Below are 16,947 nucleotides of genomic sequence, written 5' to 3'. Positions count from 1 at the left end.
AAAAAAAAAAAAAAAAAAAAGGAAAGGAAGGGAGGGAAAAAGGATCAGAAGACTGGTGACTATGAAGGCTTTGAGTCACTACCACTGCCAGACACCCTAAGGTTCCATTAACCGTGTCTACAAATCACACTCTGAGAAGGAGTACTGTGAGTGCAGCTCCCACCTGTGCCCAGCACTTTGCGGGCTTGTTTGTCTAGCTGTCTTTCTGTTTGTGAAAAAGGTTACGCATCACACAGTAAGGCTGAAATGTGGGTCCAGCAGCGCTGACTCTTTCAACTCCAGAGTGGAAAGAGTTTTAGGCCTAGCTCTAATCCCTTTACGCTTCTTGACTTTGGTCTTTTCCTGTTCTGAGAAACTCTCTGGACCTAACCAAGTCAGTTTATCCTTGGGATTCAAAGTTGGCAATGAGTAAATAGAGGAATTTTATTATATTCTCGGATAGGAGGAGATGTTTTTCAACAGTCTGAATTGAAATGAATAAAATTAAACATATATGGTTCAGAAATATGTCTTGGCAAACCAAGAATAGAAGGGGACTCCTCTAACCAGAAAGTTATCTGTTAGAAGCTGACATCAGGTGCTCTGAGTCCTGGCAAAACATTGACAACCCTCCCAGTAAGGCCAGAAACAAAGCAGAGCACCTCTAACGCTGCTTCTGTTCAGCAGTGGGCTCTTGTCCCATCACAGGCAGCAGGGCAGGGGAGACAGAACTGTCACTCCTCACAAGGGACAAATTGTACACACCTGACTAGAACACGTAGGAACTCGGCAGCATCCTAAGACCAGGGATAAAAGTCAACTTTTTTTCTGTATACCAGCAAACAGAAATTGAAATTTAAAATACCATTCCTAACGTTTTAATTAAAATATCAAACACCTAGGAAGAAAGCTGAAGATGTTCAAGACTTTGTCACTGAATGTTCTTAAGCATTTCTGAGAGAAATGGGACAAGGTTATCTTCCAGGTTTGTGGTAAAAGACAGCATTGTTAGGGTTCTCTTCGCAGGTAACAGCAGCATGGTCCCAGAGTTATAGGCTTTTTTTTTTCTTTCTTTTTTTGGTGGAACTTGGCAAACTAGTGGTAAGATCCAAACCACAGAGCTGAGGGCCAGTGTTGTCCTGGATGAGCCTGAAGCAGGGTAGGTATCCAGCCTGCTGAGTGTCAAGAGCATGCAGGGTCACGGCGCTCAGGACTGTGTGACGCCTGGCACGGGTGTCAGCATGCTGGCTGTGGCATGAGCTGCTGCTCATGTTGACCAGATCAGATTTCTCTGTAAGGTGAGGGGACACTCAGCTGTTCTCACAGGAAGAAACAAAGCACCTGCCCCCTCCCGTTTGTTGAACAGCCTGTATAGAAGCCCACAGTTAGCTCCAGGAGTGTGCTGGTCCTGTTGGTACAGAACTGGGTCCTGGGAGCTGCTCACTGCAGGCTCTTGTGCACACTGCCTGCCCTGCCGAGCCGTTCCCAAGTGCTACGCGAGGGATGAGGCCAGGTGAGTTGCAGGTGCATGTCCTTGGGCTGGCGGTGGCCAATTCTGGTTGGGAATGTTCATGTGTCAGGGTGGCTTCTGAAAAGCAAATGTGTTATCTAGCCTGCGACCCTGGTGGGCAGACACTTGGCGAGGCTGGAGCCTACTACCTCCATGTGCAGTGTGGTAGCTGTGTGTGGCCTGTGTACTTTGAGCACTTCAGAGCAGGTTGCCTGTGACAGCACTAGGTGGGAGACCCCTGCTCTGTAGCCTCTTGTCTGCTCTGTCCTGAGCTGATGACAGCTGCCCGGGAATAGGCGGGTTTTCTGAATTAAGTTGGGCTTGCGGGGAGATGGTTAGGAGCCTGTGTGCAGCAGGTGCTCCATGAGGACACGGATCCGGCTGTCTTCCTGGTCATTTTCTTCCTGCCCTGCCCCTTAGTCTTAGAGCTGTCAGCACAGTCAGGTTGCTGTGGAAAGTACACTTCTTGGTATGACTTTCACTTCTACTTGGTCTGAAATATGATATCTGAGCACACAGCATTAAGTTGCACACTGTCTTCATGCACTATGGCTGCCCTGCTGGCTGTCCTGTGGCATGTCTGGCTCATCCTGACAGAGGGTGTTCTTTGCCCTTCAACTCAATAGTCCTTTTTTGGTCTAGATCTGGGGTCCAGAGCTGTCTGTCCCCACCCTGTCACCCCTGCACTGTAAATTGCAGCAGTTTATGGTACTTGCTGTGCTCACACATCTTCCTGTCCTTCGTGTCTGACATGTATTCTCATCTGACCTGTGGGTACATTGAAGACCTTCAGCTGGACCTGTCACCAGTTCTTGCCACTGAAACAAAGGGGGGACCTGGCTTCTTTTGCTGGTGCATGGCACCGTCTTGTCTGTGAGGACTGTTTGCTGTGTGTCTCAGACTGCAGTCCACCCTGGCAGACACTGGGAGGAGGGGCTCCTGGCTGTGTAATGGGACTGTAAACCTCCAGAGGGTGGAGATGAGCGGTGCCCTCTCGGAGATCCATGAAACCCTGGCCTGGGCATATAGTGATGTCCAGGCTCCTTCTCGCCACGCGCCTGGGTCTTCTCTGGAGCCAGGGCTTGAGACCTTGAACCGGGAGCTGCCGCTGGTGATGGTGCTGTTTATCTCAGCAGCTGGGAGCTGATCCTTGCTGGGGGCCTAGTTTTTTCTTGAGGCTGGGTCTGTGTTTCACCGCTGATCAGAGATGTTGCCCGGGCTCATGGGGTACTGTGCAGCTCTGAGACCCTGCCAGGGAGTATTGTGCTGATGTGAGATTGCCTGTCACCATTCTCAAAACCTTTGGTCAAGGGACCCTTCACGTTGACCCTCCTCTTGTGCTGAGGGATATGGTATCTGCTTATGTGTGCAGGTGCATGAATGATTTGAGGAGGAAGAGAGGTGCATGTTCCAGAGGCACTGCAGCCTGCCGACCTCCAGGTAATGCAGGCTAAGCTGCCTCTGGGCTGATCCTTGCAGGTGACCTGAACATGATGAGGCCTCTCTGGGGTCCCAGCATGTGTGGAGACACTCGTGTTTTCAGAGTTGGACAGTCGCTCCTGTCCCTGGGAAGCACTAATGCTGAATCAGAACAGTTTTAACTCCAGATATCTCTAGGTCAGTCCACAAAGATGTGGACATGGCAGTGCCGGGGGTTCATATTTCCAGGTTATTATGATGTCAGCTAGGCCTGTCTCCTGTGGTGAGAACAAGCAGTTTCCCCATGGCAAAAGAAAAAAATGTATCTGGCCTGTGTCCTGGCTCCTGGCACAGGGCTCCTTGGAATTTCTTGAGTATTAGAATGCTTTATGTTATTCCAAGGGAGCCCCTGTACCTTCACATCTACTTGTGCTAATGAGGTGCCTCCTAGATAGGCTAGGGTTGGGGCTTTTGCCAGAAAGACCTGGAGATCAAAAGATTGGAAATGTCAGCCCTACCCACTGACCTCTGGGTAAGTAGTCCACTGGGAAGGGCTGTGGACCGGCTTGTGATATCTCGAGACAGTGATGCTGGGAGACCTCCATGTGTGTGGATGCTTATGTGGATGGAGCTTCTGCACTTCGGACTTTTTTGGATGTCACCTGTTGTGGTTTAGTTCTAAAATGTGCTCCAAAAGCTCACTAATGGGGCTTTTAGAAGACAGTTGGATTACAAGGTTTCTAACATCATCAATGTATCAATTCACTAATGAAATCATAATTTGGTGATACTATTGGGAAGTAATGATAACTTAGGAGGTGCAAACTTAAGGAATTGGTCACAGAGGCATGTCTTGGGGACTACTAACTATACCAGTCCCTGGCTCTTCCTCTTCTCTGGCTCTTTTCCTTTCGCTCTGCTTCCTGGCTTCCATCCTCCACCATGATGTTCCTGTCTTGGAGCCAATTGGCCATTTACTAAAATCTCTGAAACCATAAGCCAAAATGAACCTTTCCTTCTTTAAGTTGTGTATGTCAGGCATTTTGCCCCAGCAGAGGAAAAGTTAATATTTCTGTCTGCATACCTCTTCATCTATATGTTCATTTGTATTTTTAATAATAAATGTGTAAATGTAAGTATAATCATCTCCCTTTACATAGGAAAGATGTGATCCAAAACCCCCAGCAGATCCCTGACACCATGGATACCCTGGAGAGCCCTTCATATGCTGTTTTTCCCTGTACATACATATCTGTGGTAAAGTTTACTTTATAAACAGGCACACTAAGAGATTAACAATAATTAATAGGGTAGAGCAGTTGTAACTCTACTCACTAAAGTTTTATGAATGTGATTTCTCCCCTCTGAAAAATCCCTTATCATACTATGCCCCCTACCCTTATGGTACTCGGGTATCCCTTGAATGGTGGCATCTCTTTAGGCTGTCCGAATTGCAGTGTCCTTGTTCTTGCATTTGGGGGTGTTATGAAAAGCAAGGGTCACTTGACACGAGCAGTGCAATTCCAGGACAGTTGACTGGATGGTAGAGACAGCTCCTGTCAGTAAGTGACTAAGGGACGGGATGAGTCACGCCTCATAAGATGGGACTTTCATCACACTGCTGAGGATGGAATACAGTTTTAGATTTACAAGTTGTTATTTTTCTAGGACTTTCTATTTAGTATTTTAAATAGCCGAATGTCAGAGCTGAGTCAAATTGTGCAAAACCCACTGGTGTCAGAATCCAGCCGCTCTGGCTGATGGGACAAATAAAACTCCAGGTCTGACTCAGGTACAAGGTCCTCTGTGCTCTTCTCTGAGGTGTGTTCTTAGGCACGAATAGCATTTTCCTAAAGGCTGAGCATCATACCCCAGCCCTTTCCTCGGAAATCTGTACATGCGCCAAGCCTCGGCTGAGTCGTACATTGGTTAAAGCTCGTGGGCAATGCCATGAGTACACTGAGACCCATAACTGTAACTTCCAGTCCATCACATCGCAGGTCGGTGTATCTCCCTGCTTGAGTGGAGCAAGAGCGGAGTGTAGCACGTCATCTCTGCATGTGGCTCTGGAGCAATGGCCTCCTCAGGGTGGGGCCGACTCGAGAGCCTGTCCTGGGGAAAGCTGCTGTGCTGCCCACTGCTGAGCCCTGAGTTGGAGTGCTCGGCTTCTAGAGCATTTGCTCACACAGGTGTGGAGGGCCCAAGTTGCGGAGGGTGGTGGTGGCCCCACTGTGACAGGGATGGGCCCCCTGGTGCAGAAGGGGCACTCAGGATCCATAGAACTGGCCGGAGTCCCTAGCAGGACAGGTGCCCCACACTTGTTTCCAACTTCTGCTGTTGGAAAACTACAGCCAAGCTAGAATTTTCAAAAGTGCCATTTGAATTTCTAAAAGTGCTTATAGTGAGATTGTAACTTTATAAAACACATACATACCTTTGGGGATTTTTCATTTTTCTATGACAAGTATTTATTTATTTTCATGGGAAAATCTTAGTACTTTCTGTTGCTGCATTGTAATCATTCTGAGCACCCATGGAGGTTCTGGAGAGCTGTGGTACTGTTTACAACCCAGTGTTCGGGCCCTCTCCCCGTAGCCCTGTTCATGAGAAGACCCTGGGGTGGCTGGCTGCTTGGAATGATTGCGTGGGCCTGCCAGTGGCCTAAAGGTGTGGCTGGGGCCTCCTAGTTGTCCTCTTGACCCCCAGTGTGCCCAGTGACTTACATGTAACTATGAGGCCAGGTTGGTGGGGGAGGAGCTGAGTAACACCAGTGTTTGGTCTCCGAGTGGTGTACAAGCAGCCGTGTTCCACCTACAATGCCTTCTGTGTGCCTTGTCACGTCTGGAGACCGCTTCGGAGCTCCTTGGGACTTGTTTTCTGTCCTTGGAGTTGGAGCTTCTACAGCGACTTGCAGTGGCTGGTCACATTGGGTATTACCCATTTTCTTATAGTCAGCCTAATGCCATTTCTGTCATGCTGTGAAATTCTGTTTCTACAAGCTCCGTGGTTGTCCTGTGAAGCTGCTCCTCTCTCCCTGAAGCCAATGACAAGTGACCATTTGGCACAGGCCTTACTGGTACACAAACTGTTGCAGAGCATTTTATATGATTTGTCAGAAGCTCATTTCAAAAGAAAACTCTGAGTTCTGGAAATGTTGGCTGCCTCCTTCCCCTCTCCTCCCCCCCCCTCTCCCCTGAAAATCTCTCCCCCTTCCCCTTCCTTCCTGTGTGGGAGAACATAACCACCTTGGGCAGCCTTAAGCACAGCCTGCCCCGAGCTTAGGTGGTGGTCAGGTTCTGGTCTTGTCTTCTCAGCAAGTTAGAACAGACAGGACAGTTCTGAATACAATCTAAAAGTGGGTTTAAAAGAAAGAATTTTGTGATTCCTATGAGGCATCACCAAGACGTTTTTCTCAAAGGAGATGAGAACGCGTCTCTAGCACGTTCCCTTTCTTGCTGCCCAGCAAGCCCACAGCGGCTTTGACCATGTCCCCAGGCTGCATTTCTGTTAGCATCCAGGCCTAGCTCTTCTGTTTCTATCATGTGAGTGCTTTTGGTTTCTGCAGGAAAGCCCACTTCTGATAAACACAAGTAGATACTAGGTGGTTGCTACACAGAAGTAAACCAAAACAGCTAAGTTAGATGCCCTTAGGCCAGGAATTGGAGTTTGCTATATCTTAACTGGGGATTGTTTTGATTATTCTACAAAGGCCCTGTCATTTTCTCTGGCAAATAAAAATAATCCGTGATGGAATTAAAACTGTCCTCCTTTAAAAGTAAGAAAGGCATATGCATTTCCGATGTCTGTTGAGAATTGTTCCTTGGTGACGCGCACTGTAAAGCATTTTTGCCAAAATGCACGCAGTTTCTGAAGTCAGTGCCTTCTCTGTTCTCCAGATGGTCTTTCTGGCCGAGACCAGCCAGTGGAGCTGTTGAATCCTGCCCGAGTGAACCACATGCCCAGCACAGGTAAGTCCACACACCCTGCCTGTGGTCTGAGGCTCTGCTTTGTTGAGGGAGTGTGGTGAGGGGGCAAGGTGTGGGCTAGCAGGTTCCTTGCATTGTTGGCACTTACCCTGGGTCAGAGACCTTGGCTCGCTGAAATGTAAGCGGCAGAGAAGCATTGAGCTAAAGGAAGTGTTCTGCCCAGAGACCAACTGCCTGTTTCAGCTTTAAGTCCAGGCACTGGTCCAGTGAGGGTCATGGGAAAAGTTCTGAGCTTGTGTGGGTTCCAGCCTGGGGTTGTGAGTCCCACAGTGTGGTGTGGTCAGGCTGCTGGACAGCTTCATGGCGTGGGCAGTTCACACGTCATCCCTGGGCCTTTGGGTTCTTTTGGTAAACTGAGTCAGAGATTGCTCTCTGTCAAGCTCCTTTCTGTTTTTTTAACCAAAAAAACAAAACAAAACAAAACCAGAAAAATGACTGTAATTGTAAATCTAAGTATTACACTTGAAGCAAGCAGTGTTTTCTAAATTTGTATGAAATGGAGACATTTTTGTTTTCTTCTTCTATGAAACCCCTTCCACGGTGTAAAATCCTTCAGATCTTAAACCCAGAGCATGAGTCCCTTCAGGGTCGTTGGTCTTAGGATAAAGTCTAGATCTCCTGCAGGCCCAGCACTAAGTTAATTGCAGTTCTCATCCCACACATGTGCCATTCCTGTCGGATGGTCTGGTCTCTGGTCTTTGTTCTGTTGCCACACCTTCTTTGGCAGTGCAGCTACTACCCTAAGAAGTGAAAGCTGGTGAGGAGAGGTTTCTTCGCTGAGGTGGGCCTAGAGTTTTCCTGGCATTTCTCCAAACACAGAGCTCCAGAGGCATCTTAGCTGCGCCCCCGAAGGTCTCGTTTCCTTCCCGGGGTCTGGGCTTATCCATTGCAATCCTCTTCATTCCTCCCTCATTAACAGCTGCCTGCCCAACACAGTGAGTCTATCTTGGGGAGCTTTAAATGTCCTGTAGAGATGCTCATTTTGTAAAGCCTGGCTCATGTAAGCAGTCTTTTTACTTTCTCTGGAGTTGCCTGTGTTGTTTGTGATCACACTGAGTCCTTGAATAGGCTGGACATTTCGAGGTAGTCTCCTGGTGCTGTTGTGGAAGAGTTTTTCAAATGGCTTAATGGACTGTGAGAAGACAGTAAATATGTAGCGTTTCCAAGCAAACCAGAAAAGATGGGCTTCCCCGGGATTTTCTAACGCGGGAAGTGTACTCTGCCTGTTAACATAGTCCTAATCCCAGCTTAGTGCAAGAATGGACCATGGACTTCAGTGTCGGCCACAGTGGGCCTGCTGCTGCTTTCTGGCCTTGTGATCTTAGCCACATTGCTAAACAGGTCTGTTTTGTTTAGATGGGGTAATGCAGCTCTGCACAGTTCTCACGAAGATCAAATATATATGTCAGCTTGTATATGTGCCAAATATATGTGTCAGTGATTCCTCGATAAACGTGATTCTTTAAAGTTACTTTAATTTTGAAGATGGTGTGGGAGGTAGCTGTGACGTGCCAGTTCAAGAACCGAAGATTTGCTATGGCTGTTTACCCTCATTCTCCCTCTGAGAAATGAGAGATGGAGGGCCAAGAAGCACGAACCCACGAAATTGGTGTTTCTCACTAGCCTCCTTGTAGCTGGGTTTCCACTAGACAGTTGAAGCACAGTCTGTTTCCTGGTGTTGAGTGCATATTTTTGCAGCATTAAAGTTTGGAGTGTTTCTAGCATTTGCAGCGCTGTGAGCAGCTGGCAGAGAGAGGTGTCGTGGAGCCTGCGTGTTAGCATTGCCTTAGAGCAATGGTGAGGGCACTCTGGCCACTTGAGCCCAGTATAGAAAGTGTCAAGGAAGTATTCATCTTAGGTTATGAATTAATTTAACAGTTGATGCGAGAATGTCTTTAAAGTTACGTTTTTTAGATGTGGAAGTGAAAATATTTTTAGGTGTATTTTTTTAAATGTCAGTCTCAATTTTCTGTTGTATGTTTCCTAACCGTTGAATTTGATTTCTCCTGTTCTTTTTACATTTAGAGATATGAAACAAACATATAAGATAAAACTGAGGAATTACTCCAACTGGAGCTTGTTCCATGTACAGATAACACTTTCTGTGAATACAAAAGTACTCAGACAACCCCACCACTCCAGTTCCTTGACCATTCCTTGTCATGAGTAGTGGAATGCTCAAAGCAAAATTTCCAGATTGTTGTGTTTTTTTTTTTTTCTAATACTCTTAACTTCTAACAGAGTTTCACTTCAAATAAAAAGGCTTTTACCTGTATTCTTTATTTGTATGCCATCTTGAATTGAGACTTTCAGCTACACTAGGATCCTTTGTTAGAAAAACCTGTGCTGAATGAAAATGCTATTTGTTTGGAATTAATTCTAATTTCTTTCAGCTTCCTTCCACTTATATGTAAATAAGACTTTTCTTCTTTCTGTATTCCCTTTTTCCATTGTTTAATCTTAGAGTACCTGCCTGGTAAGTGCAAGGTCCTGAGTTTGATTTCCGGATACCAGAAAAAAAAAAAATCTTAGGGCTATGGTGTAGCTCCATGGGAGACTGCTTGCTTCGCATGTACAAGTCCCTGAGTTCATTTCCCAGCATTACACAAAGAAATTAATTGTAAAGTTGTTCTAAGATAAAAGAAAAAATACAGAAAACTCATTTGCCTATATAGCAGACTTGAAGACTTCTTGATAATATATTTTTTTTAAGAAATTAAATATTGCTATCAGGACCAGGCTATATCTTCTCCCTTCCCTGTGGTGGCCCATGTCCTTGTCAGTGAGTAGAAGGGCATCCCCTACATGAGGACTCAGTACAGAGGCAGAGGTACAATGGATATGCTGCTGGGTGGTGGGTAACCTTGTGGGTTTGGTACTCTTCCCTGTGCCTAGTGTTGACCACAGAGGTGGGAGGCAGTGTTCTCAGTCCAGTTTTGTGGGAGAGGAGATGTTGGGGCTTGAGGACAGAAGACAGGGTGGGGAGATAGTCAACTAGGAGAATGAGTTCAGGTACAGGCCAGCAAAATACCAAATTAGGATCACCTACCCGACTGCATTAAGGGCTCAGATTAGAGAATCCTAAAAAGGTCATTTATTTCATTTCTTTTCTTTTCTTTGTTTTTGTATCGGGTATCGAACTCAAGACCTTGAGTTTGCGAGGTAGGCAGTGGAACTACTGAGCTAAATCCCTGGCCCATAAAATCATTTATTTCTGAATCATTGTACATTTTGACTTTTCCCCTGATTATAGCGAAATGGCATTGTACCATGTGCTGAGTTCTGGTTTCCAGAACTGGAGGGCGAGCCAGCCCAGAGCTGGATGGCACAGATGCTGGTAAACCTTAAGTGGACTCACAGAGAATACCCAGGAGCCAAACAGAGAAACACAAAACCCAAATAACAACAGGACAGGAGTCCAAAGCCCATTCTGGAGACCTGATAGCATGCATACATGCCCTTCTCCACACTTATGTCATCAGTCTGTCTGAGTCTGAAGGTCTGAGGACCTCAGATCCGTGGTCACTTTTCCAGGGTCACTCTGTGTAGAGATTATGGGGCAAGGACTCATTTCTCTCAGGATTGTGCTACTGGGTATAAAGACGCCCTTAGAAACATTGTGCCCATCTGCCTCAGCGGGTGCAGTGGGGAGCAGAGGCCCCTCCTGTGTCCTTGAGACTGCTGTGCCACCAAGTGTCTTCTGAAGCCTATGGAGCGAACACTGGCAAGGCTGCACCTCTTGGTGTGTGCTTATGAAAGTATTTCTCCCTCTAGGAGTTTTATTTTTAAGATTTCACATCAAAAGTACAATTTTTAAGAGAAAATTCTGGAATCTTAAAGGGGAGAAAATACAGAAATTGAAGAGAACATCTCTAAGTAGTAAGAAAAAGCTGTTACTTTACTTAGGCTGTGGATTCCCAAGTCACAAAGGGATGTGAATCCTACACCGAAAGAGTAGTCACTGGGCTTCTTGATACTGCTCTTGAAATTGTACAGGAGCTGCTGCAGCTGTCAGGAGCCTGAAGTTCAGGTTGCCTCCCTGTGTGGTCTCCTGTCTGGTTTGATGAGAGGAACTTGAATCACATACACAAGTGAGACCACGTGTACCTCAGGGAAGGCACAGGAGGTGCCCCACTGGCACAGAAACCTAGTGATTACTTTCATACACTCAGCCCTGCTAGCAAGGCTTTGGTTGTGATAGTCCCACTCTTTTCCTGCTTGAAATTGCTCTGTGTATTTCTAAAGTGAAGCTGGAGTTCCAGGTCTGGGACAGGGTGGTGACCTTGGTGGTACCTAAGGATGGCCCTGCTGAGGTGCCAGGCAAGGTGGGAGGGAAAAGTGCACTGTCTTTGGCTCCTTGCTGCGGTGCCTGTCTTGACCCACAGAAGTCACACTGTCCTCCTGAGTGGCTTGTCTGGGCAGCCACTCCTCTGTGATTCCCAGACTGCCAACAGGAGTGTGCTGGCACGCAAAGAGGCACACAGCCCACACCCTGAGTCCTGCGAGGTCCTCTCCACCAGCATAGCATGCCACCTGGTTGACCTTTTGTATTTATTTATTTGTTTTGTTTTGTTTTTGGTTGTATTTTAAGTTTTAGAGGCACAATAAAAAAAGAGAACAGGGCTTGTCTTCCTTGGGTCACACCAACATTGAGAATTTTGCATGCATGCTTACACACATACACATGCAGCCTTCCCACCTGCTTTGACTCTTAAGCCATTTCTCTCTCTGGCTATTTGCTTTCCACCACCTGGGAGCATTCCCTTGTGGTAGCCCCTCCCTCTCATTAGCTTTGGGAACTCACAGGGACAGTTCCACGCAGACCTGCCTGGGGCTGCTGTGGGGCCAGGAGCAGCATCTCTGATGTAGCATAAATATGCAGTGTGGTTTGGTCTGATGTTTTTTTCTCCTCACTGTCTTGGTTAGGCGTTTATTCCTGCCCTTCTGTTTGGGGCTGGGTATTAAAGGCAGCCCACCAGCTCTCACTCACAGCTCCTGCACCTCCCCAGGGGGGTGTGACTGGCACAGTTGGGACGTGAGTCAAGTCTGCCCTCCAAGCAGCTCTGTAATCTGCCTTCAGGCTTATAGTCCTGCCCTCAATGTGAATGCTGAATTGCTCATTTTCCTGAGTGGAGGATTATGTGCTGGGCAGTTTTCTAGCTTCATGTCTGCCTTCTGTTCACAGGGGCTGTCTTTGGAGTGTGTCTTCCCTTCTCTGGGGGCATAGTGCTATTTCCTTCAAGGTGCTATCTGTCCATCTGTCTGAGCCCTGCCTTCTGTGGAATGGTCTTGTCCTGGCGGGTGGCCCTGCTGTCTGGTCATCTTTAGGAGAGATGGGCCCCTCTGAGGCTGTGGAACCCTTGGGAGTACTGGCAGGTGCTGGCAACTTAGGCTTCGTTGTCTGCCCCTTCCCTATACCCTCACTGGAGGTGTTGAAGGCTGGGTGCCAGCGTGCTAGGGCAAGAAGGTCAGAGGTCCTTGCACATAGCTTGTGGCAGCTTAGTTCCTACATCCAACCTTGCACCTTCTCCTTGTCCAGAAAGGGGTTTCCAGCTTGGCCAGCTGCCTTCCTAAGAGAGTCCCAGCCACCCACACTCCATGAGTAGATGTCTTTCTCGTGCTTTGGGCCTTCCTCTGCCTCCTTTCAGGGTTCTGGTGCTACCAGCCTGTGCCCCTGAGCACACTGCAGCTGTAGCCCTGCTGCCATTCCCTTGGCCACCACTTGGCTTGGGAGCCAGTCTGCCGGTGTCTGATGGGACACCTTCCCAGTGTTCATCCGTGTTTTTTCTGATTTCCTGTGCACAGTGTTGTTGTTGCTGTTTTATCTGTCATTTGTGTTTTCTTTGTATTGGTGTTGGCTTTGTCTTTTTCAGCCATATACTTAGTGATTTAGTGGAGTCTTGGAGGGAGTAGAATGATGATCTTCCCTCTGCCGTTTTTCACCAGAAAGGCCCCTGCGACTCTCAGATGAGCTCGTGGATGGCTGAGCTCTGCCTTCCAACCCAACTGTGGACTGGGCTCTGTTTTCTGCCAGCCTTGTTTTCCAGCTGTGTTCTTTCAATATCCCCAATGCTTGAGGGAGAAAGATAAAGGCCTTTCTATCCTGGGTAGAAATTAGATTGTTGGGTTATTTATGTTTATCACAAGTGTTCCACCCCATTATGTTTCGTATTGTCACTGCTATAGCCCACAGTCACAGAGAGCTGAGTGTGAGCAGTGAAATGCAGGCAGCCCTTGGTTGTGGTGTCCTGAAGGCCCAGGGCAGCTGTCTGAACACCCCTGTCTGTACTCCAGGTGCCCCTGAGCTGTCACACAGCCACAAAGTACCTGGCATCTGCAGCTGGCAACTGCCTGCTTCTCAGTTTTCCAGGAAGAAAACATGTAGCGACCTCAGCAGTGACCCCAAGGTCCGTGTTGATGTAGAAAATAGAGAACTATTGCTATCCATGGGTGTCTGTGAGTTCTAGTCTGTTATGGGAAGGAAGATAGGACTTGTTTTTCAGTGTTTGTGCATCTGAGGTGTCACTGATGTTTCCCTGATTACCAGAGCCAGTGTCCAGGGACAGATTTGTGCAATGTGACACCATTTATGGTTGAATCACTTTTTATCTTTTCCTTTTATTGCCAGTTTTTTATTATATGATGTAAGGCTCTAGAGTATTAAAATGTGTCCAGAGGCATCTATGAGCAGTGTCTGAAGTGCCCAGCCAGGATAAGGGAGTACTCTTGTTGATGCTGGCCCATCTTAGGTGGTCTTGACCCAGCTGAAATGACTCCAGTGGCCACACTTTAACCTCCCATGCTGTTTTCCTCGTCCCAAAACCACCCTCCAGAAAGGCCAGTGCCATATTTACATTTCTGGACCTCAAAACTTTATGAACGCACTGCCAAGCACTGTGTGGGGCTAAGCTTGGCCTCTGTGTTCCCAGTAGGAACCCTGTGACCAGGTGAGGGAAGACTGGAGGGTTCCCTGGGCGATGAGTCTTAGGTGTGTGGCTGAGCAGGAGAGAAGCGCAGTGGCCCTGCTGGTTTGGTTAGGAGCCTGAGGGAGGGGCTGCCTCCCTTCCAGCCCCACACAGGTCTCCAGCTTCATGCAGCTGCCTTGGGAAACCAAGAGCTCTGTCTTCCACGCCTCCATGGCCCTTCTCCCTCTCCATCCCCTTTCCTCCCCTCCCTCTTCCACTCTAGGCTGCCCCAGCCTCAGGCCTCCCAACAAGTGTTTCTACCCAGAACTGCACCTTGGAGATGGCAATCTAGGTCCTTTGGGGACAACACATGGAAAGTGCAGATTTGGCCAGGGGCAGGGATAGACACTAGACTGCACTAGCCCTGGCTTTCCTGTCAAAGATCCCACTTCACCTTACCAGTTGGATGTTTGTGTTCTCCTTCATTAATTCCTGTTCTGTCTCGGTTCTGTCTTCTTTGGGCTTATTTGAATATTCTCATTCTAACTTCTTGGGTTGACATTCAGCTCATTTTATACTTCCCTTTTGATGAAGTATTTAAGGTTATACAGTAAGTGTTTTCACTTCTGAAAGAACGAGTTTTCCAGATGTTTTTGTTACTGAGTTCTTCAATTGCTAGTGGTTAGAAGCTTCAGGGCCTCAGAGTTTGCTGAGGCAGCCTGTGGTCAGTGGTGTGTGTCAGGGGAATGTCCTGCTGTTGGGCCCGGGCTTTCGGGGGCACTTGTAGGGTCAGCCAGACTGTTAGAAGGGCAGGGCTGCCTGCCCTGGAGGGCAGTGAGCAGGCAAGGCCTGACAGGTGCAGGAAGGACTGGCCAGAAGCCTTAGGCCCCTCATGCCATTCCCAGTGGTCTCTGGTGCTGGGGGTTTGACCTCTGAGCCTTCACACTGAGCTGCATCCCAGACATTTTTATTTTGAGATAGGGTCTCTAAGTTATTGAGTTGGCCAGCCTGGGCTCGACCTTGTAACCCTCCTTCCTCTTCCTCCCATAGTGATGGAATTATAGTTGTTCTCCACCACACCTGGCTTGTATTGGGTGCATCACCTAGAGGCCAGGCATTGATGACTAATGCAGAGACTTCTGTGGCTATGTTGAGAGGAGATGAGGACAACAGTAAATGTGGGGAGTCTCTGGGGGAGCCAGGAGAGCAGCAGAAGCGGAGAGGGCCAGATTCTACATCAGCTTTTAGGTCAGGACTCCTTGAGAAGGAGAAGCGATCTGAGCAACACTGGAAGGTGGCATTGGTCAGGAGGGCTGTGGGGAAAGCAACCCATGGATCTGAAGTGCCAAGTGGTACCCTGGGGCCCACTAGCAGGTCAGGACCATGGAGGAGTTGTAGAAGGGAGGACTGGGCCATGCGAGTGACAGTCACCAGGGGACTTCCCGATGTCCTAGACAGTCAGGTTTTCCTCCGGTGCCTTGGAGGTTCCTAGGGGTCTGAACAGAGACACACCATGAAAGGCATGCTGTGGGGTGTGTGGTGGCCTTGCGGAGCAGGGCTGCTAGGGCAGTAGGGAGACCTGTTGGAGGCCAGCAGCAAGTCAGGCAGGGTTGGCAGCTCGGCCAGGCAGCAATGGAGAACATAATTCAGACTTTGGAAATACTTGACAGTCCATAGGACTCCCTGAGTTTGCACGTGGGTTGTGGGAAAGCTGAAAGTCAAGGGTAGCCCAGGGTTTTGTCTTGGAGGGTCTGGATGGTGAAGTTGGGGTGTGGATGGAGCCAGCCTGCAGGGTGTGGGTATTCATGACACACACTATTAAATGTGGAGTAGGCAGCCGTAGGCTAGAGCTGAACATGGGAGGGGCCTGGGCAGTGAGGGACTGGAGGTAGCAGTGCAGTTTCTAACGAAACTCCCCTCAGTGTTGCTGACTGTGGGGTTTGTGCCACAGGATGGGGTTGGGCCCAAGAGGGTAAAGCAGCAGCCTTCACCACTTTCCTTCCCTAGGACTTGGTCAGGGCGTGGCTCTGCTGCTGCTGAGTAATGGTGATGACAGTGATGGCATCTGGTCCCTTTCCAAGGGCTGCTGCTGTCCTTGATCTGAGCCCTGCCTGTTCACTGGCAGCTCCTTTTTGGGATATTCTATGGTGGGTACAGGTTAGGAAACAGGCGGACGTGGGGGTGACTCCTCATGGGCACACAGACACTCCCAGGGATTGCTCTAGATGCTAACACCTGAACCCTGCCTTCCCAATCCTGCATTTCCAACTGCTTCGGGACCAGTCCTCCTCCTCAGTGACCCACAATACCCTCAAAGGATGCTGCACTCCAGGGTGGACCTTTGAACTCAGGTTGGGTCAGGGAGGTTTCTAGAAGCTCAGCCACGTGGTTCCACGCTGGATGGGGCTACTTGCCCCACAAGTACAGCCTTTGGTCTGCCTTGTCACTGTCCTCTCCTTTCCTTCCGCCAAGCACAAGAAACGTCTTCTATTTTTAAATATTTCAACGGTTGTGTTAGGTAATAGTGGTTCCTACTGTGGCCCAGCTGTTAGATGAAATGCATAAGCAAACGTTTGGAGGTTGCTAGGAAGGAAACTCTGAAATGCATTCTTGTGTAAACTTGACCTTACATAACTAGAATGGCAAGGACTGTTGCAGATAAGATTTGTAGCCTTCTCAAACCACTGGAACTATTTTTAATTTTCCGATAATGTATTTTCACCCATTGAGTTAGGGCAGTCGGTTGCTTTCCGAGTGTTGTGAGGTTTATGCGGTATCCTGCAGCATTGGGAGGGAGCACGGCTCCAGGTGGTATGGCTGGTCCTGGGTCTAGGCATCCGCGCCCACAGGCGGACACTTTGAATGTCTGCTGCCAGCGCTGCCGCCTGCGACATCTCTGTTGGAGTACTGAAAGACAATCTGCGCTCAGTAATAAAACATCAGCTTTGTTGTTGCCATTCTAGTGGCTGCACTTACGTGTGAGAACGTAAAGTGCATTTTGCCATTTTTTGGCAGGATGAGGCCTCATTCTATTTATGGTTTCCAGGAAGTACATTTGTGTACATCTTGAATGCCAAACTACCAACAGCAGGCCAGGTTTTTATTTACACCTCTCTCTCTCTCTCTCTCTCTCTCTCTCTCTCTCTCT

At 48.3% G+C, this 16,947-nt stretch overlaps 1 protein-coding gene across 8 annotated transcripts in view; it reads left to right on the top strand.

Moving 5' to 3' along the window:
• Nucleotides 1–16,947, top strand: part of Hdac4 (histone deacetylase 4) — a 250,766-nt gene that overhangs the window by 123,168 nt on the left and 110,651 nt on the right. For all 8 annotated transcript variants that reach the window (XM_033764730.1, XM_010615696.3, XM_010615705.2 and 5 more), the window contains one exon: nucleotides 6,805–6,876. In XM_033764730.1, the coding sequence (XP_033620621.1) occupies nucleotides 6,805–6,876 (72 nt within the window). The remainder of the gene's footprint in view (nucleotides 1–6,804; nucleotides 6,877–16,947) is intronic.

This window comes from Fukomys damarensis, unplaced genomic scaffold (assembly GCF_012274545.1).
Source record: "Fukomys damarensis isolate Sample0158 unplaced genomic scaffold, DMR_v1.0_HiC HiC_scaffold_16, whole genome shotgun sequence".
Classification (NCBI taxonomy): Eukaryota; Metazoa; Chordata; class Mammalia; order Rodentia; family Bathyergidae; genus Fukomys; species Fukomys damarensis.
The sequence above is the reverse complement of the archived record's forward strand: the minus strand, read 5'-3'. Positions and strand labels throughout refer to the sequence as shown.